At 41.9% G+C, this 27859-nt stretch overlaps 1 protein-coding gene across 3 annotated transcripts in view; it reads right to left on the bottom strand.

Moving 5' to 3' along the window:
* Window positions 1–9436: 9436 nt before the first annotated feature.
* ppp2r5cb (protein phosphatase 2, regulatory subunit B', gamma b) overlaps window positions 9437–27859 on the bottom strand; it is a 29641-nt gene continuing 11218 nt past the window's right edge. For 2 of the 3 annotated variants that reach the window (XM_084560187.1, XM_084560188.1), the window contains exons 4-16: window positions 20825–21024; window positions 17783–17893; window positions 17602–17694; window positions 17348–17478; window positions 17199–17258; window positions 16935–17043; window positions 16792–16845; window positions 15515–15685; window positions 15297–15424; window positions 15088–15189; window positions 14767–14839; window positions 14269–14385; window positions 9437–12165 (exon numbers count right to left, since the gene is read on the bottom strand). In XM_084560187.1, the coding sequence (XP_084416313.1) occupies window positions 12031–12165; window positions 14269–14385; window positions 14767–14839; window positions 15088–15189; window positions 15297–15424; window positions 15515–15685; window positions 16792–16845; window positions 16935–17043; window positions 17199–17258; window positions 17348–17478; window positions 17602–17694; window positions 17783–17893; window positions 20825–21024 (1484 nt within the window). In that variant the 3' untranslated portion in view covers window positions 9437–12030. Of the gene's footprint in view, window positions 12166–14268; window positions 14386–14766; window positions 14840–15087; window positions 15190–15296; window positions 15425–15514; window positions 15686–16791; window positions 16846–16934; window positions 17044–17198; window positions 17259–17347; window positions 17479–17601; window positions 17695–17782; window positions 17894–20824; window positions 21025–27151; window positions 27327–27859 lie in introns of those variants that run through there. The other variant, XM_084560189.1, reaches the window with a different exon arrangement.

Raw genomic sequence — 27859 nt, 5'->3', positions numbered from 1 at the left:
ACAGGCGGCGCATTATTGAAGCCTGAGACTGCTCATATTTCTGTGTTGGCTTTGGACTTAATCATCTCATCACGTAATAACAAACCGATTCAGCTGAGCCACTGTGTGGAAAGGCTAAAATGGAACTGACAGTGATGGTGGGAGAGGTTTCATCCGATCAATGAAGCTACTGTAACTGTACACGACAACATGCCCACTGTCTGTTTACTAAATATCAATCATTCATTTCTCCTCAGCTGTTAGTCCAAAACGTCTTCTTTTCTTTTTCTTTTTTACTCAAATGTTGTCAATAAAACCCTCCAAAATCTATTTTTAGACCAGAACAGATTGAATCATCAAAGCTCTGCAACAGTTCTTGCTTGCCGGATTTACTGGAGTTTATTGAACATCGGGTTATCTCGTGCTTTTATTGAGCTAACCGTGTTGTCAGCCTGCACAGATTAGGAAATGCAGGAAATCACCCATTGTTAACCAGTGTTTAAATCAGATGTGCTTATAAATGAGTGTTTCCCCTGTTTAGGGCATGTCTTTATGGTCAATAAGGCTCACAAAAGCTATTCTGTGTCATAAAGCAAGTGTGCATGTTGGCACGGTGTGGGCAGTAAATCGGGACGCCAGAAGCCGACTCGGAACACACGATAACATTCATGGGGAGAGAAACCGACAGAGCCTGTCATCACGGCCACTTTAATTTTTTCTTCCGTGATCTCAAAATGAAAATTTATGCAAAATCCGTAGTTGTCACAGATATTGTTCTGATGCTAGCCAGGGATGATCGAGCTTTAATCTGCTGCGATCGTTTTTTAATCCTCCAGGTAGACACACGCAGCATGCCAGTACGTGGACAATGCAACTTGTATCACAGCCGTTGCTTATGCACGTGCAATGGTTATGAGCCTCGAAAGGTTGTTCGGTTGTTCGCGGTGCATCTCACACGGTCCGTTAAAATGATCTGAAAGTGACTTCAGATGCACCTGGAGATCTTTAAAAAAAATATCACAATCCGGAGGTTCAGCAGCAATCAGCTGTGGCCCCACGTACTCTCACAACATTCCTAAGGTTGCCTAAGTGGAACGTGTTTACATCCCAGTTGATGCAACATGCAGACCGACCTAGAAAACAAGCGTGACCTATGAATTAACTCGAAAGGTTAGAAAACTGGTGCAAGCAGCAACGAGGACAGAGCGCATGACCTTCTTTCCGAGGGTCCACCAGATTATCCATCCTCCACAACGTACAACAAAATCAATAAAGACAGATATGAGGCTCTCTGGAGGCTGAGCTTCCCTAAATCAGCTTGACCTCACTTGGCTGCCAGCACGTAGACATCCATCAGAAGAGGCTTGCTCTGTGAGTCAAGTTAGGAAATCACATGTGGTTGTGGGACATTCGTGGAGAGGGTGACATTTCAGTTGCAGAATACAGTGTGCTCAGTATAATCATGCATGAATTGGAGCTAATGCTAATAACTTTGCCTGGAGCTTGATATTGGCTGTGTAGACAGTCCATACCTGCATGATGTCGGCATCTTAGTAGTAGTTTAAAGGTTAGATGAGGTGGAATCCCAGTGTTGTGTAAATCTTAGCAATCCCTGTGCTAGTTTGTGGAAAATGTGCCCAGAAACTATTTACCTGCTGCGCACTCTCCTCGCTACCTACGTAATAAGGGCAAAACTACCACAGCACGCAAATGCATCCATGCACACGCTGAGAAAATCAACCAGCAGTGCTGTGCAGATAAAGCCTCTCATCTGAACATCCCCTTCTTCAAAAGGTTGCCTCTGTCACTTTCTGCATATCCGTCTATCACTCAGCCAAGTGGAAAAAGAGCAAAAGAGTGTTCAAGACCTCTGTGTGTGTGTGTGTGTCTGTCTCTCTCTCTCGCTCTCTCAGCTTGCCTCTTCCTCTCCCTCCTTCCAATTCCCTCTGACATTCTTATTTCCAAACACAAGTCAGTGTTTCTGTCCCTGTCCTATGTCCCCTAAGTGTGCTCTGACCTTGTGTTCCCGAGAGCAGCGAGGCTCCAGACAGTCAGGTGAGGCTGCCATCTCCACGCTGTTCGGCTTCATCTGCCCCACATATAGTCAGACAGTTACCTCTCTACCCTGCACAGGCCGAGCCACCATGTGCCTGCGTGGATCCGAGCAGACAATGGGTTTGTCTCCAGGTGGCCCGGATGCTGCAAGATAATAAAGGTTCTGTGGGTGGGTGTGTGTGTGTGTGTGTGTGTGTGTGTGCGCGCGTGTGGGTGTGCGTGTGTGTGTGTTCCAGACAGTCACAGAGGAAGACCGTCCCGGTGCGACTGCTGTGCCCAGACTGACAGGCAGCAGGATTACCACTGGAGAGGTGACCGCAGTTTTATCTCCCAAACACACATACACGTGCACGCACAAACACGTGGGGCACGGACGCACGCAATATCACGTTTTTGGAGAATGGAGAAATAATGTCAAGACGACACGGCCTTTAATCTTATTATTGTCATTGTCTTATATGAAACCAAAGACTCACACCTGAACTGTCTGCATCATAATCCAGTGGTAATTATAAGATAGTATAGGATAATCCTTTATTTATCCCACAATGGGGAAATGTGCAGTGTAGCAGCAGCGTATCGGTTTAAGGACAGTGCACACAGGAGATCACAAAGAAAAAAAGTAAACATCAAATAAAAGCAAAAATTTTACAATCAAACACAATAGAAATGATACACACACCGGTGAGCCACAACATTAAAACCACTTACAGGTGAAGTAAATAATATTGACCATCTTGTGACATTCCAGTGTTCTGCTGGGAAACTTGGCATTCATGTGGATGTTGCTTAGACATGTAGCAGCCACCTAGACCAGACCAGGCACCCCCACCCCATAGCAATGACACTCCTTGATGGCAGCAGCCATCCCCAGCAGGATGCAGCCTGACACAGACACACTCACAAAAACGCTTTAGGAACAACTAAAAAAACATGAAGAACAGCACAAGGTGTTGACCTGGCCTCCAAATTCACTAGATCCCAAACTGATCAAGTATCTGTGGGATGATCCACAGAGGCCCCTCCCCTCAACCATAGGACCCAATGGCCCCCACTAACAACATTCTGTTGCCAGACACCACAGGACACCCTCAGAAGATCCATGTTTATTCTTTGGTGAGTCACAACTGTTTTGGAGGCACAAGGGAGACCTACACAATACACAATATTTGGAAGGGTCATAATGCTATGCCAGATCAGTGTATGTGGTCTACTAGGAGTAGGCTTGATTGTACAGCCTCACAGTAGCAGGAAGGAAGGACCTGTGGTAACGCTCCTTCACACAGCGTGGGAGAAGCAGTCGACTGCCCACTGCTGTTGTAGCACCATGGAGGGGGTGTGACTGGTTTTCCATCTGGGATGGCAGCTTTGCCACCATGCTCTGATCACCCACCAGATCCACAGGCTCAAGAGGGCAGCCCCGAACAGAGCATTCTTCAACAGGCTGTTCAGTCTCTTTTTGTCTGATGCTGAGATGCTGCTTCTACAGCAGACCATTCTGCAGAATACGGCTGATGCAACCAAACCACAGAGTCACAGAAAGGCCTCAATAGTGCTCCCTGCACTCAAAGGGACCTAAGTGTCCTTAACAGGTGGAGTGTACTCTGGCCTTTCTTATAAAGTAGACATTGGCATTGTCTGTCCAGTCCAGTTTTCTTTTCAGGTGAACACATGGGTATTTATAAGCGTCCACCATCTCTATGTCCATTCCCTGGATGCTCACTAGTCTGTGTGGTGTACAGTTTTCTTGGCACTAGTCTACAAAGTCTCGGATGAGTATCCTTCATCTTCCCCATCCTGGATGAGGTCGATGACTATCAGAATTTCTGCAGATGACAGCTGGTTAAGAGGTGTCTGAAATCAGCAGTGTACTGGGAGAAGAGGAAGGGAGCCAGGATAGTTCCCTGAGGGGCTCCCATGATGGAGACAACTACATCAGACACACAGCCCTGTGTCCTCACATACTGTTTGCTATTGGTCAGATAGTCCAATATCAAAGAGGTGAGGTGGTGGTGGACTCCTGTGTGCACCAGCTTGTTCCTGAGTATGACAGTCTGGATGGTGTTGGAAGCCCTGGAGAAATCAAAGAAGATGATACTCACAGTGCTCCCAGCCTTCTCCAGTTGTGAGAGAGCTCTTTTCAGGAGGTAGATGGCCGTATCATCAACTCCAACTCTGGACTGGAAGATGAACTGAAGCGGGTCCATCGATGAACTCAGCAGAGGGCGCAGATGGTCAAGGATCAGCTTCTCTGGTGTCTTCATCAGGTGAGACGTCAGTGCCTGACTGATTGCTGGTACCTTGTACTTAATAAAGACAGGCAGTTGGTAATGAAGCTGCATATACAGGTTTTACAGTACATAGATAATTATCTTAGTACTGTACGTACTGTATATTGTCCTGGTCATTGGTTTGCAACCTTCTCTAACACTAAAAGTCTTTTTTTATTATTGGAAATATTATATGTAAAATGTACTTACTTCCTAATATTTTTTCAGATTGTGATTTTATTTATTTATTTATGTACAGATAACGTACTGCACTGACCAAAGAGCTGGTCAGGAACATAACTTCATTACTTGTTTATACTGTGAAAAATAATAATAAAAGTCAATCTTGAATTTTAACACATTTAGTAGTCAAGACTATACTCAGAAACAATACATTTTTAACCTTTCAGAATAAGAGCGTGTGGTCAAATCAAAACCACATAGCTTCAAGGCAATTTTCACCATTAACCGATAATTAGTTTCTAATCTGCTAGAAATCGCTTAACGTTTTTGTTTTTTTACCACAGGAAAAAGTGCTGTTTCAATAACTCTGACTTGTTGTGGCCCCTGTAAAATAAGTCAGTCTTGTTAAAGCTGGCTGAGCCTGAAGGGAAGCCTGCTCTAGGTGTATGTATAAGGCAGGGTGCTACGTTAGGCCCGATCTCAAGTCCTCGGCTTTGATGCTAAGGACTTTGAAGCCGAGTGTCGAGCATCAAAGGAAGCTGCAAAGGTACTGCACCCCAACCCCTCCATCCTCAGGAAGGGAGCATGGTTCAAGCGCAAGGTGTGACTCGTCCCTTTGCTCCAGAAGACTTCAGGTGGAACAGAGCACCGGCGTGAGGGGAAAGAAGAAGAAGACCACAGAGCTGAGCTGGATCTCAGAACCCCAGTGTGGCGTGATGACTCACTTTCTGGCTCCCAATCCCCCCCCCCACCCCCCACCCCCGACACACACACACACACAAAGACAATCCTCACCCAGACGCAGTATCAGGTCCACACAGATGTACCCACAGCAGACGTCTGACTGAAGTAATGCAGCACTGAGAGCTTTTCCTTAAATCTGATTGGATGCAGTCACAATGGGGGTCGATGCTCCAAACTTTTGAGCACTGTTTCCATGGCAATAGGTTCTGACATCTCCTGTCGTGACGAGATGATTTTTTTTTTTTTTGGGTTGCAAAGACCAGGGGGATGGGGAGTTTTGCACAGCAAGATTTGAACAGCAACAGTCAAGGAAGGTTGTCAGAATGTCCTGATTAAAAAACTAAATAAATAAATTTAAAAAAGAACAAAAGAAACATTCAAGTCAAGAGCTACAATACAACACTCCGACTGCAGGCTAAAACAATGAACTCATCTGACCTCATCTGAGAGGAGAGGGAGAGAGATACACAGAGCCTTTTAACCACCCACAACAACCACTGACGTATTTTGATTTTCAGTGACGCATCCAGACCAGAGGATTATTTCCTCTTAGATAATTGGGGTGCAATGTGCCGATAATGAGGCAAATAGTTCAGGGGTTTTTTTAATGTGGGAGACAATTTGCATCCTCATTAGAGCTGGCATTTAGGGACAAGGGCTATTATGCTACAATATTTTTGTTGGTTTACAGTAAATATAGAAATGTATGCAGGATCCTGTCGGACAGGAACGCAAAGAGGGCGAATCCAAGTAACACCTAGTTTGTTTGTTTTTTTCCACAGTGTCCTCATTGCCGCCACAGCGGGACATTTGCTTTACACGAGCTAAAAACGTGACAATTTGTTTTTCTAAACACCCGCAGGTTCATTTGGGTTCAGTGGAGATCACAGCAGGGGTGCTAGACACAAGAGGGTGGGCGGGTGCCAAACCTCGGCGTTGTCTTTGGTGAATAGAGGAACTTAGGTGACCCCAGATGGGAGCATTTAGAGAGTTCGGTCAGTTTGCGTTTGGCTGATGGCAGCACCTAGCAACACCTCCTGAAGAGAAGAAGACAGCGTCCTTCGAATGATATCCTTTCACTGCATCTGATTTAAAGCGGGGTAGGATGCCGGTGAATTAATGAGCTGATAAAATATGCAGTTTAAGAAAAAAAAAGACACATGGCAATCAAAGAAGACATAACAGTTCAGGGTAAATGGAGTCTATCCATAATAATATATATAATGCAGTTATATGGTCAAACATTACTGATTGGATGATACAACGCCTCATTCAGTTTTGAAAATGCGACAAATGTAACAGTTACGAGCCACTGATCTGTATTTTCTCAGAATATAGGAACTACTGTTAAAACTTCACATAAAGGTTTCCATTGTGAGCTAGACTGCACAGAGACACATGAGCATTGGATGCCAGGATAAGGAGGTCCGGCTTGTCCACCCACAGCCATATCCATGAGTGTATTCTTATCTTTAGCCTCATCCTGGCCTACTTTTAATTTACCTGTGGACCATCACCCTCCAATAAGGTGTTGCTGCACCTTAGAGATTATATGTCTACTCGGCAAATAATTTACCAAGGTCATGACATGCATGCTGCTGATTCGGAGTAGTTGAATCATTAATTGAAATTGGCGTGGCCAAAAATAATAGCGGTATTCAGTGAGTTCAATTAGTGGACTGAAAAATTGATCGGAGGAGGAAAAACATACAAAGAAGTGTAGGAAGTGATGGGCTGCTTAGATAAACCTATCTCAAATGCTGTGGCATGGCAACCAAAATCAGAAAGATGTAGGAGAAAACGGACAACTAGCATCCGAGCGGCTTGAAGGATAACCAAAATGGCGAAGATAGTGATCAGCTCTGGGGAGATCAAAGATGGTCCAAAGTTACCTGTGAGTACTGCAACAATTAGAAGACACCTATGTGAAGCCAAGCCATCGGCAGGAAGACCCCGCAAAGTCCCATTGTTGCAAAGACGACATTTGCTGAAGAGGTTAAGATTTGCCAAAGAACACACAGACGGACTGTCTGGGGACTAATGTAAACATGATTGTTCTTTTTGGGTCTAGGGGCCACAGACAACCCCCGAACACTGAATTAAAGGCACACTACACTATCTTCATGATAGGAAGATGTTTCCTATACTAAGGTGTCTGGTCTACTTATCGCATACCAGGCATCATGGATCGGTTTGAATGCATCAGAACACTTGAAGAGGTCATTGCCTTATGCCGAAGAGGAAATGCCCTTGAAATGGGTGTTTCAACCCCAAAACACAGCAGTAGGTGAGCAGCATCTTGGTTCCAGACCAATAAGGTCAATGTTATGGAGTGGCCGGCCCAATCCCTCGAACTGAATCCAATAGAAAACTTGTGTGGCTGTTTCTGAGGCAAAACCAAGAAATTCAGAATAACTGTGGACTGTAGTCCAACAGTCCTGGACTGTAATACCTGTTCACAAGGGCTAGAAGTTGGTCTATGCCACGCAACACAGATCTGAAGTTGTTCTCAGAAACAGTGGTTACACAATTAAATATTAGTTCAGTGATTCCCAGAAAGCTAAATCTTTAAGCATTTAACAGTAAATGTTTAAGTTTGTAAAGAAAAATACAGACAATGCCTAATAGTAATTTTTATACACCTTCCACAAAGTAGTAACACGGATGATACATTTGTCTTCATGTTTTGATTTGGATAGTGTTCCAAATGCATCTGCATGTATGGAAATAACAGTTATTATAAGGATTTTGAGCTTTACACACTTTTTGAAACATACTGCTATTAATCTGAACCGAACTGTAACTGGTAAAAGGATGCTCAAGCTGCTCTGACTGCTTGAAGATCTCACTAAACTGATTCAAAGTCAATTAAAATCTGGATGTAGATTATCTATTATTTTCAGTTGACTTTTAATCATCCCTGTAGTGGTTTGTTTGGCGACCTGTCCAGGGTGTAACCTTACCTCTCACTCAGTGCCACCTGGGACAGTGCTCCGGTCCTCATGGACCCTCTACAAGGCAAGGGTTTATAGATAATGGACGGATTGATATTGTCCCTGCTTGCTCACCTATATCGTTTGTTTTGTTTTCTGTTTTTTGTTTTATTCCGGTCATGTGTATGTCTGCAATCGTGAGCAGTTTTGACCAGGACACAAAAATAATAATAAATAAATAAATAAATATACCAATCTATATGCTAGTAATAGATTTTCTATATTCTATTATTGCAAAATACTTTACACACTATTTTCTTAATAAAATAGTCATAGCTTGTTGACAGTTATTAGTTTAATTTTGCACTATTAGCTATTCTGGTGAGAAGCCAAACTGCACTTTGTTGTATGCAGCTGTACTATATGAAATGACAATAAAAATGGATCTGACCTAAAAAAAAAAAAAAAAAAAAATAATAATAATAATAAAAAACGTGCAGTAACAGTGTACACAGGATCGCAGTGGTTGATCATGATGAGCATGAGATCAAACATTTCGCTTTTGAGGGCGTTTTAAATGTTGAGTGTTTACCACGTGTGTCCAGCAGGGGGCAGCAAAGGATCGTCGGTCAAAATTGTGATAGAGAAACGTACAAGTTCAGGAGAGATTACGTTTATATTTACTTCCTCTGTTTTATGTTTACTTATAAAATGTAATGTTATTTTTAAATGATTATTAAAATTATTTAAATCGAATTATTATTTAAATTATTTCACAGGGACTACAGTGAGTGGGAACACGCAGTCTGTTGAATATTCATTGTGCCGTGCTGCTCTTTTTCAGATATAGATAGCAGTCATACTTTTATTAAAGCAAGGCTTTAAAAACTCTTTTTTATATATGGATTTTTCAAAAAAATCCATATATAAAAAGTGACTTAAGTACCCTTTGAGAACCACAACAGAAACTTAGCTCAAAAACTTAGAAATGCATTTTCTCTGCCATCTAAAAGAAGCCACTGGTGTTGACTGATTTGTTTAAGCTTGTTGAGTGTTGGTTGGTCAGTTACCATCAACACAGCAAAGGCAGTCCCATCCGCTGACTCAGTGCTGCACAGGAAGCATCGTCAAGTGGCCGCAGAGAAAGAATCCTCTCAATGCCCTTAGAACACATCAGCGTTTACAGTGAAAGCACCAACGGCCAGCTGAGAAGCGCCCATCAGAACAGACTGAACGTGACCAATAACGACCCGCAAAACAGTTGTGTTTTTTTAGGATGAAAATATAAAACTCACATGTTCTCTTTATTTGCAGTATATAGATAGATGTACACCACTGGAGATTTGGATAAAAGCACACACACAAAAAGCTCATGTATGTAGGATCAACACATGTCTGGAGGTGAAAAACAAAAACGGAAAAGATGTCAGATTACAAAGATAAAAAACTATCCAAATTCTATACGGTTTTCTAAATGTAAATACTTACATGTGTTGAACTCTGTGCCACATACCAACTGTCTGCAGCTGCTAATAACCTCTGTATTCTGTACACGGCGTGTTTTGTACAAAATATGAAATCTACCATTTAATAATAGATATAACATAAAAGTACATTGTATGTACAACATCAGATGAAGCCGTTTAGTATGAGACATATACTAAAGGACACTTGCAATAATACCTCTCATCAAAGAAATAGAAAACACAGCTTATGTAAAATGAAGAGAGCTCCAAAGAAGCCAATATTAAAGCCATTTCGAGGGGAGCAGCAGTGACCAATGGGACGCCAGCACTACTCCAGCAGACAATCAGAGAGGCTGACGTTTACCGAGGGGATAGAATCACTTTCCTGTCATCAAATGCGCCGTGTTGAACCTTTGGTGACTGCTGCGCCTCGAGACAAACATGGAGAGATCGGAACAATGTGACTGCAGTATTATTTACAATTTGCACATTCAGTTGAAACACTGACAGAGAGCGTCTGCAGGGAAAGGAAGAAAGAAACCACAACAAAATGATCAAGCATCCAGAGGCAGATGTCAAAACAACAAGCCCTACTCTGTGGTAGGTTTTTTGTTTTTCTTTTTTTTTTCTTTTTTTTTACCGAAGGTGGGGGTGGGGGAGGTTATGCAGGTCTGGGCTAGAATAATGGTACAAATCAAAATATGGAATGGGACAGCAGGGGGTGGGGGGCACAAGAATGGAGAAGTCACGGCGGGAGGCGATTTCTAGCTCTTGACGACAGGCACCGTGGAGAGGCGACCCCACACACCAACACAGACAGCATCACGGATTTCAATTCTTTTTTTCAGTTGTGTTTCTGTTTTCTTTCAAGTTTTATCAGGAAGTGCTTCATCGCTGAAGTGGTTTGGGGGCTACCACGCTGCCTCGGCTCTCTTTACTACAAAATCCTCTACGTAGCTTCAACAAGGCATGTGCCGGAGTCCGAGCAGCCGCAGGGGTGCCACGACCTCTTTTTTTTTGGAAACAACTGTTACCGTTCTGTCATGTTTTTTCTTCTCATTATCTGCTTTTAATTTTCTGCCGCCACTCGACTCTCGGTTGAGCAAACATCCCCTCAGACTACAAAAGGCACTGTGAAAAGAAAGGCTTATGTTTGAGCTCCTCAAACCAGACATACTTCCTCTACGAAGCAGACTCATCTCTACCGAGTGTAAATAAAAGGGTCTTGCTCGAGAAGAGTAGAAAAATCAATAGCTATCAGCAGTTTCTGCCCCCGTTTGACTTCTCTCGACGCACAGCAACAACAACTCTTTAACCTCTCATAAGCCTCACAAGAATGACTTACAGTGAATGCTAATGTTAAACTCACTCCTACAATGGCAGATAAATCCCCTCTCATGTAACGGGTGCAGCAAACAGGGACCTATAACACGGACGTGTGACTGAGCCACAGACACACGCTCATCTGTGCGAACTTATTGCCTACACAATTCATATATTTGTTTTCTTTTTAAGAAAGGAAATTCATGAGAAGTTGGCACCAAACTAGGCTTCAACACAGACCTGGAGCCTGGGCCCCAGTCAGAGCAGCTCTGTTCGATGAACAGACGAATCCAGACACTCCTGCTGAGTCCTCGCTGACCCTGGCCTCACAAACAGAGTGATCGATGAATCTTCACAGCCAGTGGGGAATGAAATACTAGCAAGCAACGGAACAGTTATACACGTAAGAAGTGCTTTTTTTGTTGGTTTTTTTTTTTACTCTCTAGGGAAAAATATAAACAGCTGTCTAGTTATTACGTTAAGTGAAAAATAAGCTAATATTAACTATATAGAAACAACTGACACTGTCTCGCCAACTGATGCTTTATCTTTTTACCTCTGTGGAGTTGAACAGTTGGGGGCTCATATTATTTGTACAAGCACCTGACATCTATAAAGAAGAGGCAAGAAGAGAAGACAGCTCACACAAGCAGAACAGAACACCTGAGAAAAATGACCAGAAGGGGGCAGCACGGTACCCCCAATACACACACGTTGAGAGGACCGGAGAAGGGAACAACCAGGGAGGGGAAGGAGGCAACGACACCACAGGATCTCGGGTGAAGTTTGGGAAGCGGCGCATGCCGTGGTTATGTAGGACCGAGCTGCACCGCAGACGTCTCGGCTGGACAGTAACCAGGTGGGGAGGGGGCGGGGGGCTCAGAAAAGCCTCAACAGGCTTAGATGTGTGGCTTTAGACATTTTCTTGTGTCAGGTGTAGCTGGGACTGTTCAGTTGTGTGTTTGTGCTAGGCTGGACTGAGATACTGTTGTTGTGCTGGCCCTCCGTGGGCCTGTGGTTCCTGTGTGGATGCTGCTGCTGCTGCTGCTGCTGCTGCTGCTGGTTCGTGGTGGTCTCTTAGTGGCCGTCGTGCGTGGTCACGATTTCTTCCGCTCTTCGGTGCAACTCCAAGGCCGTGACAGTGGAGATGTCTTTGGGGAGCTCTGATTTCCTCCTCATCAGTGGGCGTTCTCTGCGCTGATCTCTTTGGATCTGGACACAGAGACAGAGGGGACGGTGACGCAAGCACTAACACTCACTACAGCCGTAACTCACTTATTCGGCTTCTGGACAGAAAGCGGTTTGACAGGTTATATTCGTCTGTCAAGTTCAATCCAGACAAAATCACATCTACTTTTTCAAGCATGTTTCCCGCACACGTGACATGACATTAACCGTTTCTCCCCTCAGCTGCCATTAAACCACAGAAAGCAGAAGGGGAAGCCAAAACAAGCATACATAATTAAAAGAGCCTCAATAAATGCTCAAGCAGTGCAGAACAACCTAGAAATAGTCACGGAAATTCAAAATCTCTGTTATATTCATCCACGTGATTTTACACAGGAGAATGCAAACACTTGTTTTGATTATGCAATGATCGTGGGTCACCTAAAATAATTGGCCATTACGTAATGCTGCATCTTCTATGAATAGTGAGTAATTGCATGGCGTGACAGGATGAGCACCGACACGGACAAACAGTATCTTCCAACATGAAAAGGTGAAATCACAGAAACGCATGAAGAGGCAAAAGTGGTTGAATTCTCCTGGTTCATTTCCTCTCCTGTTGGCTTTCAGAGACAGCCGGGATGATATTTTGTGAATCATGTGACCTACATCTGTTTGAACAGACTGAAAAATCATCTTGACAGAGGAAATTGTTAACGGGACAGACTGGAACGGGACAGACTGGTGTTTAACATTCCCACAAAAGAGCCTCAGAAGTCTGAGCTGTGTGCGGTGCTACAAAAAGATCCAGTATGTGGTCAGTCACGTGTGAATAGCTGGATAGCTTGCTGCGCGGCATTAAGATGTGGAATGTATTTGAGAATAATCTGTTCAAATATTACAGATGCTAAATGAAAACAAAACAAATGATAACTAACGGAGGCCAACACACAGTCAAGAGTAAAAGCAATGAGTTATTTCTGAGCCTAACATGTGGCTCTGCTGTTATTGCAGGCTCATATCATGTTGAATACATGTACAAATCAATATAACGGATTTCGTATCGCCGACCTGAAGGCCAGGAAGAAAATAATGAATTTAACAGCTCATTGTCTTTGCTCACGCACAGGGTACATAAAGGCTCAATAATTTCAGTGGACATCAAACCCACTGTGTAAACATAAATGTTTCAAACACTGAATTAAGTGTTAAGTGTTACTTTCCAGTTTTCGTGGCCTTGCCATACAGTAAGAAGCATACAGTGTAGAATGGCTGTCACTCAAGACAACAGAGCTTTCAACTTGGAACATAATAGCTGACTGATCATTTGTTTGCTCAAGCACTGATCTAAAATAAAATTGGTGTGGTTTGTAAGTGTCCCAGTCAGTACAAGTATACCTGTATTGGGGCCAACCAAAGCATTTTAAAAATTATCGGATCAGATTAAGCATGTAGCCAAGCCCATTCTTTTGTATTTGTTTTACGGCTGCTGTAACCCTAAACCAGACATGAGAGAACATGATTAAACATGTCTGTTATCTGGGAGGATTTCACAGAACTAATTCTGGTTAAAGCAGAACTGTGATTTGTTGTGACAGTGTGAATATTCACGTTAAGCTGTAAACCCCACAACTATATATAAAGATTTAAATTTGTTAGCTGGTTATTTATGATGTTAATAACCAGATTTTGTGATAAAGAAAAGAATTTGTACCAATATGCTTTTAGTTTCTTTACCGTTTTTTTCATTTTGTACAATGAAGCTCTGCTGTTATGTATAAGATGAAAGGATAATCTTTAAGGAGTTGCTCAGAGGCAGGTTTTGTTATCTTAATGCATTGCAGAAATATGCAACTGTCAAGCATGCAGCATTAGACTGATTTTAATACAGCTGCACACTGGGTTAGGAGAATACATGTCAGATAAGAAATGCCTTTAAGGATCACCAAGGGAGGTCATTTAGTTTATGTAAGAAACAGGCAGAAACAAAAAGTAATTTTTATCATCTGACCGGTACTCAGATCGGCTAAAACACAATATTAAAGTATTGGGATCCAATCTGGGACAAAAAACTTGATTAACATCCCTACGTACATCTCGTCTGCCAAAGCACCTGCCTCACACGGCCGTGTACACATATTCACTTACCTGTGTGGCTTCCTCTTCTACCGTCTTCTTTAGCTGGTTAACATCGTCTAGCACTGGCCCATCCGTCTCCATGTCCATCGGACTGCCTGATTCTAACGCGTCAATGTACGTCACAAACTGCCCAGGAGGAAGAGGAGAAAGAGAAAGGCTATGAAGACACACATTATGGACTGATTTCCCTCTGAAACTGGAAAAGTACTAACTTAAGGATGAGTTATATAGTGTGCACTGACTTATTCTGTCTTTTGACATTGTTAGTTTTCACACAATCAATGACCTCCATCTAGCGCCTCCGTGCACATCAACGCGCTCTCCATCCACTTCTCTACTTTTGTTATATTGGTACATTGTACAAGTGCAACCGGAGCTCTTGTCACACCATCACTGGGTGTCAACACAGAAACAAAAACCTTGTGGTGCAAGATGTACTAAGATTCTAATGCAATCCTGAAGTCCACAGTCCAACTACAACTGCTGGGTTACAGTTTCTTTGCTCACCTGTGGGTTTGACTTTGCTAGATTCTCAATCTTCAGCCAGGCTTCTTCTCTCTCTTTGAATTTGGCTTTCTCTCTGACACAGTAAATGAAACAGACAAAATCATGAGAGACTCCCCAAGATGGAAAGATTGACTCAAAGATAAACTATCATTACAAAACTGCTAGAGCTTGTCAGCATGTGTTTGTGGGTCAGTTTACCTTACTTGCTGTGTCATTTTTTCCATTTCTAATGATGTCTGAATGATTTTTTCTATGACGTTTGTAACAGTGAAATAAGACCAACGAAATCTAACACTGCATTGGAAATATGTGATGACTTACTTGCTCTTCTCTGCCCTGAACTGTTGAGTGCAGTCATCAAACAGCTTCTGGTTCATCTCCATGAAGAGTTTGAGAGCATTATAAATCAACCCGTGGATCGTCCTGCAGACACACAGAGGTTCCCGCGGGTTATTTGGTTTGCATACATAACATAACCACAACCCCTCATCAGACAGAGAGACACAGGGGAAGCCTGTGTGGAGACTCACTTGTTCCAGTGTGTCTTGGAGTTGCGGTAAAGGGCAGGGAACATGATGGGCAGGATCTTGGCAGCATTGTCACTGATCAGGCTCATGATGTACTCATTGTTCCAGTAGTAGAGAGCTCGCTCTGCCACCTGACAGCACAGTTAGTGACAGGGTTACTACACGCACAAACAAAAGAAACACTAAAACATGTATCAAGTGTACCGGACAGGAATTCTAACCTGAAAGTGTGGGCTCGACACACACTTGGCCAGCTGTCTGAAGAGGGGCTCCATGACTTTGACGAACTCTGAGGGCTCAATGACGTCCAGTATCTCCTCCAGTTCATTGAGGAACATCACCTCTTTTGGACTGTGGGTCTTTGGCCAATACTTTAACAAAGCCATTACCGTCTGCACACACACACAGGCACACAAAGAACGGGCTTATTAAAGAAGACGACGTCTGATGTGTTCAATCTGCTCATGCCAGGTTACAGGAGCTCACATTACAGCAAGTATAAGTGACAGCAGGAACAAACATAAACATTCAGAAAGATACAGCACATAAATCAGAGTAGTTGATCTTTGTTGTTTTGTGCCTGTTCTGTGCAATTTCTGAACCTTTCATTTGATCAAACTAAAACCACATTTGTTTTAGTTTCTTCTCTATCCTCAGCAACAACAAAACACAGATTTCAGAAAGAGCCTGCATTGATTAAAATGGGTTTGTGAAAATAATAGAAACATTGTTCTGTGTCCGTATAACACAATGCAATTCAATAATACTACAAACAACAACCTCCAAAATGAAAACACAGCTGAATCAATAACTCTTTCAGTTATTCGAAACAAATGCTGAACATCATAACCTTCATGCAGTTAAGATTTGATGTAGACTGTTATTTTAGGAGGCATTTGTTTGCACCAGGATACCTAATGAACTGGCAAGCAAGTGCATATTCAAGGGTAATTAGAAAAATAGAATAGATCAGGGGTGGTCATTACGTTGATCGCGATCGACCGGTAGATCACGAAGGTAGTGTGGGTAGATCATTTTTAGATGTTAGTCTAAAACATTTATCTGTTGCACCTCCAAAACAAACAAAAAGACAAATGTTCATCTTTATTTATTTTTACTTTACATGCCCTCAGTTCAGCGGCACACATCCACAGCCACGCACAACTTCAACAACAACTCAAGACTACCGTCTTTCTTAAAGAGACAGCGCTATTTTTCTAAAGGTGCAGTGTACCAGTTTTTCTTGATAAAAATAAAAACAAAGATGGATAGAGCTTTTAACACTGTAGCAACAATTAATATGACAATTATTATGACTATATATATATATATATATATATATATATATATATATATATATATATACATATGTATACATATATACGGGTAGATCACTTTGACTTGGTCATTGTAAAAGTAGCTCGCAAGCCAAACAAGCGTGGGCACCCCTGGAATAGATCTAAATGACAGAAAGGTATTTTAATAAAAGAAACCTTACCGGTTCTGTGAGGGTGCTATCCTTCTCTAAGAACTGTACCACACAGTAGGCCAGCTTAAAAAGAAAGACAACATGTTTTCACTTTTCATACGATTCACAATCTCAACCCTGGTGTCATGACTTAATATTGACAAAGTAGCTACCTGTGGATGATATACACTAAGAGACTTGACTTTGTGTAAAGGCAGCAGGACTTTCAGCAGGAAGATCTTGTGCTCTTCTTTTAATGGTAATGCAAATCCATTGATTATGCTGTAAGAAGAGAGGTGGTCATTAGGGAGATAACTGCTCCAGGGTGCCACCATTCTTTGGCACAATTAGAGCCTAGCTAGAACGCTAACTTGAAAAGAACCAAAAGCAAAACCGCATTCTTAAAACACAAACAGCGCATCTCAAAAATAGCTTACCTGCCTAGTATTTCCAGTAACTCTGCTATTCCATTATGATGTTCAGTCTCATAAATGAACCTGGAAATTGGAAAACAAGAAATTTGAGTTCATCATGGGGTACATTTAACAACACATGCCACTAATATAGAGGTAAAATACACACTCACCTATAAAATATGTTATTAATCTGTTTCCTAATGTACGCTCGCAGGCCCAGGAACTTGCCATAGATGCGATGCAGAGTGGTCTTTAAAAAATCTCTTTCCCTGGGGTCTTCACTGTCAAACAGGTCTAAGAGCTGAGAACAACACAGAAAGTTACTGAGCTAAAGATCTTAAAAGTAGAAAGAAGCCATCAGGAAAATGCACACAACAGCTTCTTACTTTCATTCATAGCTGTGAAGACAAACGTACGCTCTCACCTGCATTACAAACTTCTGGTCAATATACTTTTTGGCTATGTTTGGTTGAAAGTCAGGTGACTCTAAGAACCGTAGGAAGAATTCGTAGACGAGCTGTGGAAGAAAAGCAAAGCTTAAAAGACATGAAAACAACAAGTGACTGGATTTAAGCAGGACTTTTTCCCAAGTGTGTTCTTTGCACCTGCAGATGTGGCCATGCAGCCTCTAGCGTGGGCTCGTCTTCCTCTGGGTCGAACTCTGCGCCAGTGGGGTTGGACGATGGCGGCAACGTCCTGAACATATTTACAGCAAACTGGGGAATAGACAGAGAACAGACAGCCAGAGTAAACATCTGCAGAAAAGGCTAGCAATCCATGACACCATGTTTCAACCACAGACGCAATCATCTTCAATCTCTTCATTTTACAGCAAAGACGGGCTGGGTGATAGATCAATTTTATTGATTAATTCAGCTGGTTCAGAATTCATTCTGTGGGTTTAGAAAGTGTGTGTGTTTTCTCCCCATTAAATGCCACCTCCTTTGCTCGCCTTGGGCTCCCACAGATCATACTGGGTTCAGTGGGCTATCTATTCCACCCAGAGTTTGTTCCCAAAAAAGGCAGAAACTCCTCAGTAGTTAAGAACTGGTTCGGTTTTGTGGCATCAGACCTCAAACCCGCCAGCTGTTCAAACTGAGACAGCTGCACAACCAATTTATTTCAGCATCGCAAACAGAGGCATGCAGCTGAGTGGGAGAAATGTTCGTCACTACGAAGTGATGCAGGAGACTGCGGCAGTACGCAAACACCCGCTAAAAAGCAGCCAGCATTAGCTGAAACATTTACAAATTGTGTCCTATATGACAAGAAAGGAGGTTGGTGGAAAGCTGTTACGGATGAAGATATCGCTGAAGACATGGTGTCCATTCAGACAGCGGAAAAGCCAGGATTTATCCATATGCTGGGTTTATTTTTAAGGAGAGTAAATGTGATTGTGGTGTGAAGAACTGAGATTTTATTTCTTAGGCATTATCGCAAATCGCAGCCAGTGCAGGTGGACATATTACCGCAACAGAAAATAAATGTGCACGCTACAAGTGGAAGATATTAGGTTTTTTTACAGAGAGGTGACTGCGAATCATTAGTGGGTTTTTTTTAACAAACACTGCACACTGATCTACCATCACTTTTTCAACAGCATTCAGCATTATAATCTCCACAACTGCAGTTGTCAAAGCCTGGCAAACATTAGGTCTGGCTTTAAAGTTTGTCTACAAGCAAACAATAGCTGAATGTTTGCTTCTGTAACTTATTTGACAGCTAATATAATGAATGTGACAAAGATTAAATACAACAGCCACAGTATTTGAGAAGCTGAGAAGCAGAAAGGGTTATTTACTAGACAATTATTCCACAATAATGCTGTTAATAATTAACAGGCTGTGGTGGGGGAACTGGCTGCTAAGTTCTAAAGAAGGAAGGAACAGCAACACTGCCATGCCAAAATAAACTAACTGCGAGATACACTTTGGTGACTGTTTAACTGCACAGTTCACAAGAAAATACATCCCCAAACACTGGTTCAGTTTTCTGCAGCCTCTGCATACTGATTTATCATCAGATTTCATTTTGCCTGGGCAGGAATTCATTATAGAAGTTATTATCTACTAAGAAATTAGCTCTCACTGCCTCAACCGACAAGTCATTATAAACGCAACGTTTTTTTTTTTTTATTATTATGAAAGAAAATAAATGAAAAGGCAGACTGCTGAATTTTCTTTCGTGACCTAATCTGAGCTAACAGTCTGTTTCAGTAGCAGTGCAATACCCCAAACTAGGCAACATCTATATATTTTCCATCTGTTCTCACTTTCTAGACAGTGCATTTAGAAAGTCCCTTGAGAATTAGGTCAACCAGAGGTCAAAACACACTCACTTGCCATCATGTTTATACTCTTAGCAGAAAGCCCTCCCCTCCCTCCAGAGAGTGGAACTAATGGAACAACTACTGTCGTGTCATCCAAAGGTCCGCTAAAACACACTTCCCAAGCTTGAACACTCAGGCATTAAACATGCCCTGAAAGAGCGATGGCTTAAGGAGGAAAATAATGTGTACAGTGTTAACATAAGAATACACTCTTCATAGCCATAGAGGAGTTTGTCGTGTCAGTCTCCATACTTTGATGATGAAAGCCATCAGTGGGCTTCAAAGAGGGCTCGTCTTTAAGGGGGCAGGGAAAAGGGTCTGCCTGAAATAAGAGTATATTTTTATGCTGATTCGGCGGCTCGGTTGCATTTTCTGCTGCAGTGATCAAATAAAGCCTCGACAAGGAGGACAAGGAGAAATTTGCACCTTGATCATCTGCATTTTACCATGTGGCATTGAGGCAAGGCTTTGATTAACATCAAAGGGTTTTTTAATTTGGCTTGGGAAAGCAAATCTGGCACCATGAATCTGACACATCCAGACCACAACATTAGGGGAACAGATTACAGAAGGAGCTCAACACAGTCCAGTTAAAGGAACCTTTTCAGGCCTACCCAGGTAGAGGCCACAAATCCTTTTGGTTTTGAGACTTTATACAGAGAAATAAAATGTGATCTCTATGACTAAGCAGTGAAGTTGACTTAGGTTTATGTGTCACAGAACTTTGAGTTCAGACTGAGGTCAGTGATACTCATGTGATTTCCTCAGTGAGGAACCAAAAATTAAAAACAAAATGGTCAGGAAACCGGAGGGTAAAAATAGTAAAACTACCTGCAACAGCTACAACCTACTGAGTCAGATGTCTCTTCAAGCTCACATGGTTCAGCTCAGAGATGTTTAAAGACAATACCAAAAAATCCTTTTTACCTCAGATCAGACAAGGCAACCCACTGAATGTTCATGATAACTCATGAACATATCACTTACTGAAGTAAACTGATTATTTTTAAACTGAAATAAACACTTATTTGTGAGAGTAAGACACCACAAAGGAGGTGGAAGAAAAAAAGGGGACAACCTGTTGATTTAGCTGCTCAAATGTCTCAAGAAAAGCTCTCCTGTGCATATTCACAAAATTGCTGCATTTCAAGACACAAAACGTTGAATAGTTTAGAACACATAAACTAAATAAAAGTAGAGTGCTCTCAGTCTTCAAAGGATTAATCACACTTTCTGTTAGGGAACAGCAGAATGTCATACGTGCTTGTTACATGGGAATAACAAATCAAAGTCCATTATTTGCAGTTTTAATACTGACCATATGAACCACCTCTGGGTAGATGGGTTCTGTGATAACGTTCCTGTTGTGGGTGATGTACTCCACCATCTCGCTCAGCGCTGCACGTTTCACCTCCTTCCATTTTAGGTCGCTCAGTGGGTCAGAGACGAAATCGAAGAGGACGCAGCACTGTCGCAACTTCTGGATGAACAGCTTCTCCTGCTCAGCAGGGGGAACGTCTATGAAAGACAAGAAAGAAAAGCTAGAATTAATGGGTCCGACCTTTTTTTGTGAAAATGTTACTTCTATCTGAAAAGATCAAGAATAGATTCTATTTATAGGACAGAATGTTAAAAGGTTTTAACATCAGATAGAACAGAAGTGAGGTGTAAGGTCCCTGACACACCAAGCGGACAGTCAGCCATGTGGATCAGGGCGTCAGTGAGCGTCTGTGACCCCAGTTTTTCTAGTGTGTCCTGCACTGTTGACAGCGATTCAGCATTTTGAATCGGTGGCAGAAAGACTCAGAGAGATTTCTCTCATTGGCTGTTCAGATTAAAGAACCAGTGCATGAGAAGAAAAATGAAATTAAACTAAGGGAACATAGAAGGCCTTTCACATCTTTGTCCAATCTGAATGTTCAAATATACTCACAACAACATGATCATCTAGAATGAATAAACTGTAGACCAGCATGATTCAGGACAGACCAGCTTTGTACAACGGTTTGCAGCTCTTCCTGGCTTCCTAGCCTCTCATCTTATAGTAGCTTTTCTAGCCTCTTGGTCTTTCATGCTTCTTGTTAGCTTGTTATGGATTCAGTGACAGTGACTCAGACACAGAGGACATGAGGTGACGTCACAGTTAGACAGTTAGTTACTTTGTTGCTGGTAGTTCTTTGAAGTCGGTTTGGTGTGTCCCTATCTTAATATTCAAGTTACACCAGAGGAATGAATGGTTGTTCACACTAACATAAGCTGTCACTTTTGAAATGGTTCTTAAGCAATCACATTTCATTTACTCTCATACGTGACAGAGAAAATGGAGAAAAAAACTCAGCCGACATTATGCTGATTATCCAAGTTGCAGCATAATTGTCTATAGACTGACAACATAGCTAAGTGACAAGTGTTGTTTTTAAGCAGTGATAATTTTGTTCCATCTCCGTCCCCACTGAGGAGGTAATGACACCGTGGTAATAATTACCAAAAATCAAATGTAAATGCTAAATCAATAATTTAGCATTTCAAAGACTGTGCGACTACTACATTAATGATGCAGAGGCTCTAAATCAGCCTCCAGGAATATGGAGCCACACCTGTCTGTGTGTCATCACTAAAACAATCTATGTAACAGACAACAAACCTTGATAGATGATCCTGGAGGGCTTTCCCAACAGTGATCAATGGGGATCAGGATTTTAAAATAGCTATAATGTGCACTCTCCCTCCAGCTCTTGTCATGCTCGGGAAGCAGAGCATGAAGTGCAATTGACTTGCAGCTTTTTTGAGACGCCCAAAAAGCACACCGTTACTATAATCAGTCTGTACAACACTAAGTTACCACTGGGGCTGGGTATTGCTACTGATTTCAGGGATCGATTCGATACCAATACCTCGAGGTCACAGTTTGATTCATCATAATTTTTATATCCAAAACCCTGAAACGCATTAGCTTTCAGAGTTGTAGCTTCTGTCATGTTGTGGATGTTCATCACATGTGGACAAATCTCGATATTGGATCTTTCAAATGAGCCAATATCATTTCCCACCAAAAGTACACACTGTGATTTATGTGCTCAGCACCTCTTTAGATTAGAGGAAAAACTACGTCGCTTTCAAATGTCACAAAACAGGTTCTCCTGCAAATCCTGCAAATTACCCCCAGTTGTTCCAATTCCCCAGCAAATAAATAAAAAAAAAAAAAAAAAAGGTAGCCTGAAACCAAAACAAGCAGATTGGTGCTCATTCATTCTGATCCAACATGGGGATTAGTGACTTAAAACAAAATGTCATCTTATTAAGGCTACCTATGGGGGCAGCATAAATCTGCTGGTCACAGCCAGTGATTCATGAGTCCGTCTCGTCTCCCCGTTAACAATCTGCATGTGTACCGTGCATCACCATGGCGACCGCAGGCACAGACAGGACTTTGGACCAGGGGGTGACCACCGCTAATCAGAGGTGCATGTAGGCTCTTACACTGGAATCATATGCCGTTGATTTGTTGATCCCAGCGGCCGTGAGCCAGAGATGTGTCAGCCAAACTAACCTTGTAAAATATGAATAACATCAACTGGCTGTAAAGAGATAACCCAACAACATTCAGACTTTCTACAAAGCATAACAAATAGGGTATAATTAAAGAGGTGATACTGGAAAGAAATTATTTTGTGTCATCATGTGCATTATAGATCTGTGCTTTATCGCTGTGACAACTGATTCTGAACAGACAGCACAAGATTATTTGCACATCAACAAATAAACCATTTTGACAAATACATTTTATTCTTGATTATTAGAGTTCGGCATGTTCACGCTGTATATGCATGGGTGACTAAAAAAATAGCCATAATCAATATTATGACTAACCATGGCAACCGTGTACATAAAGACGAGACATGAATCTAGTGAATGCATCGGATCTATGTAAAAAGAAACTAAAAATACTAATGTGGAGAAATGAGTTAATAAGTTGACATCATTACAGTTCATTCTTCCAGACAGTCCATTCATTCATCATTTAACCAACAAGATGTTTCCTTAATGGATGATCTAGCTGGAATCCTGCTGGAATACATGTATGGCATTCAATGTTATATTTATTTGTTCAGAGGCAACCTGACAGGGACAAAGTTCAGACCATGACAACTTCAGATGAACATATGCATCAAATGTTTTCTTACTGACCTATGATTCTAAAGTCAGAGTCCGATCCAATCACAATGGCTCTGGTGATTTGCAGTTTTTGGTTAAAACTGTAAAGATGTTTAACTGACATTTTAAATCTAAAAACTCATTTTTCTTTTCATTTTAATTCAGGTTTAAAATCTGTGCACTACTCCATACTTTCACAGAAAAGTTGCTAGCTATGAAACGAATGTTCCATCTGGTGTTGATTTGATTTGATTCAATACTGATTCATTTAGAGATATTTCAGAAACTATACTGCTTAGTTATGAAAGAGATTCACTAAACTAATGATGGAAAGTGTAAAAAAAATGTTAACTCTGACCAGGTGCATTATTAAAAATGTTACTGTTCCAAAATGTTCATCACGTCCATCACGTTTTGGATCTCCCTCACATGAGGACTATTCTTGTTGTGCCGTCTCGCAAAACTAGTCTCACAAGACCACAGCAAGATTTCTAACAAGTGGATGCAGGAAATCATTTCAGTCCAGGGGAATAAGCTGCCTTAATTTGTACTAGGTGCAGTGGTTGCAATGTTTCTAAAGTGTAAACTCCAAAATAACGTGTTCCGATATGTGCTTTGATATCAATTGTGAGAATGAAGAAATTAGAAGTTGTCAGACTCAGCAGGATGGGTGGAGTCAGAGAAAATGTCAGAGTTTGCTTAAAAAAAAAAAACTGCCAGCAAGTTTCCTATGGTCACAGAGTCTGTTACCGTGGTAACCACCCCAGAGTTTATCTCAAGGTTAACTAAATAACTAAACCTGCTTTTTGGAAAACACACACGTGTTCACTATAAACACCAACACAGAAAAACAAAATAACCCATACTGATCGTATGAATCTACAAAACAATTTACAAGTTTTCCTTTGGTAGTTTCTCACGAGGGTAATGAGGCACAAATTACACAAATGACATCTTCAATGTTAAGCAACATTTTTTATCATATTTCATGGACTGTTACAGACTTTAGTGCTAAACATATTTCAATAGATTTAAAATAACAATAATAATAATGAAAAGGCAATGTTTCGACACAAATACAGATTCAAAAGCTTTCAGGTGATATGTAAATATATCTAACTAATCTAGCAGATGCTTGTGTAATAACAAACCAACCAATACTGTGACGTGTAATTATTAATTAACAGCGCGGTTCTGCTCTGAATGTTTTCTGTCAGCTTTTCTACATCTCCACTTTAGTCTCAGCTGTCCGCATGCTACCTTTAAATGCTGCATTATCTTTTCTGTAGTCCATTTATTGATTAGATTTGCGTTGTAATTCCCCAACAGATATTGCTTTAAAAAGTAGTTCCAGCTTGTTTTTCCCTAAAGTGGTTAATGAGAAACCATATGACTTGCTCGCTGAATGTATATCAGGCTTCAGGGCTTGTTTGTGCGTCACTACATCTCGGGACAACAAGCAGGCACATTGCAAAACATTTTTAAGTTTATATTGAGACAGACAACACTGGCTTTTCAGTAATATCATACTTAGATCCAAACTACCAGCCACAACCGTGGTCTAATTGACCCAGTAAAAGGTCAAACAGCAGGCAATTTGATTCACCACTAAGCTTTAGCCACCACATCCCTTGAGAACTACAATGGTGATCTGTTTTACGTTTATGTGCTTTATGTAAGGTACAGTGAAGTATGTAGTCGTATTCTGACATCCCTTCAAGCAAGCTGCTAACACCTTCTTCATTACTATAGCACTGCTCAGCGTGCTCCTTCTTTAGTACAGTCACTTTTAAAAAGCACTTAGCCCCGTTTAGACACTAAAGCTTGGTTTATACTTTGCAAGCACCTGTGTCGTAGAGACCTACGTGGGTGTAAGTATTTATACTGGTGTGCCAGTTTCTCCGCATCATTCTGCAGTTACGTCGCTAAAGCGCTACTCAGAGGCTCGTCAGCTGTGCCGAGCTCTTCTGCGTCCTGTAAACTACGGTGACTGAGCGAGAATGGCTCATGCTAAAGATGACAAATATTGGCCAACGGTTACTTTTACCGAAATCCCCGCAATGCACAAGAGAGAATAAACGTCTGGGTAGATGGCATGTGAGGAGGCAGAAGGAGGGAGAGTTTCCTCTCCAGCCACTGAGAGAAAATGCATTTTGGAAAAATCACAGTTGCTGTGTGTATTGCCGAGGGGAGGTGGAAAAAACAAAGCTCTCCAAATATATTTTAAGATTATAATAATGCTACAGGGATTACAGAAGTATTCATCCATCTTACTGTGAAACCCCTCAATCCTTACTAAAGAAACATAATTTAAAGACAAATTTAAGACATGCAAAGTTATGTGGATTAGGACACCCGTATCTAGAAGGTTAACTCAACGTGCTTAACTATGGATCCACCCGTGAGCACCTCATCTCATCAGTCACCGAGTGCCAAGAGGTCTACCATCTCATGTTACACAACAGCACTAGGGTTTCTAAACAGGCCTAAAATATTAAGAGACGTGCTGTGCAACTGCACACTTCACACACAGGCATCTCTGCATGGATGGGCAAATAACCTTTATGCATCTGAAGGCTCCAGCATGCACACAGGAAGCCAGTCATAGAGGACATGTCTTAAATCCAATATTGCCTACTCCTGAATATGCAATAAACTGATTTATACAGTGTCACCAGCTGCAATACTTTGCATATACCTTGTGTCAATGCGGACATAGATAAGGCTTTCTCATGCAAATCAGGGACAGCTGGCTTTGTGCCGTTACCTGGCTACAGTTATCTTTACGCAATGAAATGTCATGAGACCATTTTAGCCACCTTGTAAGCCATAACAGAAGAATAACACCCCTGTGACTACAGCAAGTTGGTGGTAGATTGTGAGGTTAAACTTTCCCTGCGGTTTGTGGACAATAATATATCAACAAATGTTTTACTTGAATTCGTTACACTGCATACACCTGTAGGTCCCAGCTTTCAAGCATGTCTAAGTAAACAGTACTACTACTGATGATATGGCAACAGCAAGCAGAGCTGGTGCGTATCAAGTTACACCTGATCAGCATACACCTTACAATACAATGCAGACACACACAAGGTAACAACAAGCTTTTGACCTCACTTCCTATGACATAAATTGTCTCGATGGGGGAAGGGAGACTCAAAAGTAGCACTCTTTCCCATTCTCTCGCCCTCCCTCCCCGACTGAAGCACAGCTATGCGATGTCTTGGCAAAACCCTTCCTCGCTGACATACAAACACAATCAGTCGCTTCCTCTTCCAAAAATACTCATGGCAAACACACTAAGAGGATAAATGCCCTCAGTCTCTTGCAATAACTTTCCGAAGTAACCTGATAAATGAGATCCATCTATTACATATGACTGTAGAAAATCCAGCTGCAGCTGTTAAATGACAACAACATTACAGCCCATCTCCCCCTGAAACACACAAACACAGAGCAGCACAAGAGCCAAATTTCCTAGTCTCACCTCTAAAATGCATGAGGGCCACAGGCTGGAAAGGCCCATTGGAGCTCGGTGCATCCAGAACCATCCCACTGGCAGCTCTAGTACATGCCAACATCAGTGAGCTGAGGCAGGAGGACAGGGGAGAAGGGGGCAGCCCAGGCTAAGGCGAGGAGCCAGCCTCCATTTTAGCACGAACACTCAGAGCAGAAAATGAAGCTCCCCTGCTGCTGGAGGGAACCAGCTAGTTAGTGATGTCATCCCCCACAGCAGCCACTTGGTTGGCTGGCTGCAATCACATGGGCGGGCTGTCAGAATAAATAAACATGAGGGAGGGGATTGGCTAGTGGGCTGAGGGGGGAAGGGGAGGGGGAGTCGCTGTGATTGGGGCAAGAGACGCTACATCTGTCAAGAGTTTTTAAAGCACAAACTGCAGACCTGAATTCAGTTTAGCTTGTTTTGAAATGTAAACCAACAGCATAGTAACATAATCCTATCCAACATGCAAGGAGCATGTAAGAGATAGAGGATGGGTTAAAAAGGACACTACCTATTTCTCACTCACAGTATAACAACAATAATCCGAAATACAACACTCAAATCCAGTGCAAAAAAACCCCCCAATACATCAAAACTAATTCATATGTGACCACAAGCTTCAAGAGTGCAAGCCAAAGGGCAAGTTTAGTCCTGGTGATTTTCTACTTTATATAAAACAGACCCAGCCACTTA

The sequence above is a fragment of the Chelon labrosus genome (genome assembly GCF_963514085.1).
Source record: "Chelon labrosus genome assembly, chromosome: 14".
NCBI classification, from domain to species: domain Eukaryota; kingdom Metazoa; phylum Chordata; class Actinopteri; order Mugiliformes; family Mugilidae; genus Chelon; species Chelon labrosus.
The sequence above is the reverse complement of the archived record's forward strand: the minus strand, read 5'-3'. Positions and strand labels throughout refer to the sequence as shown.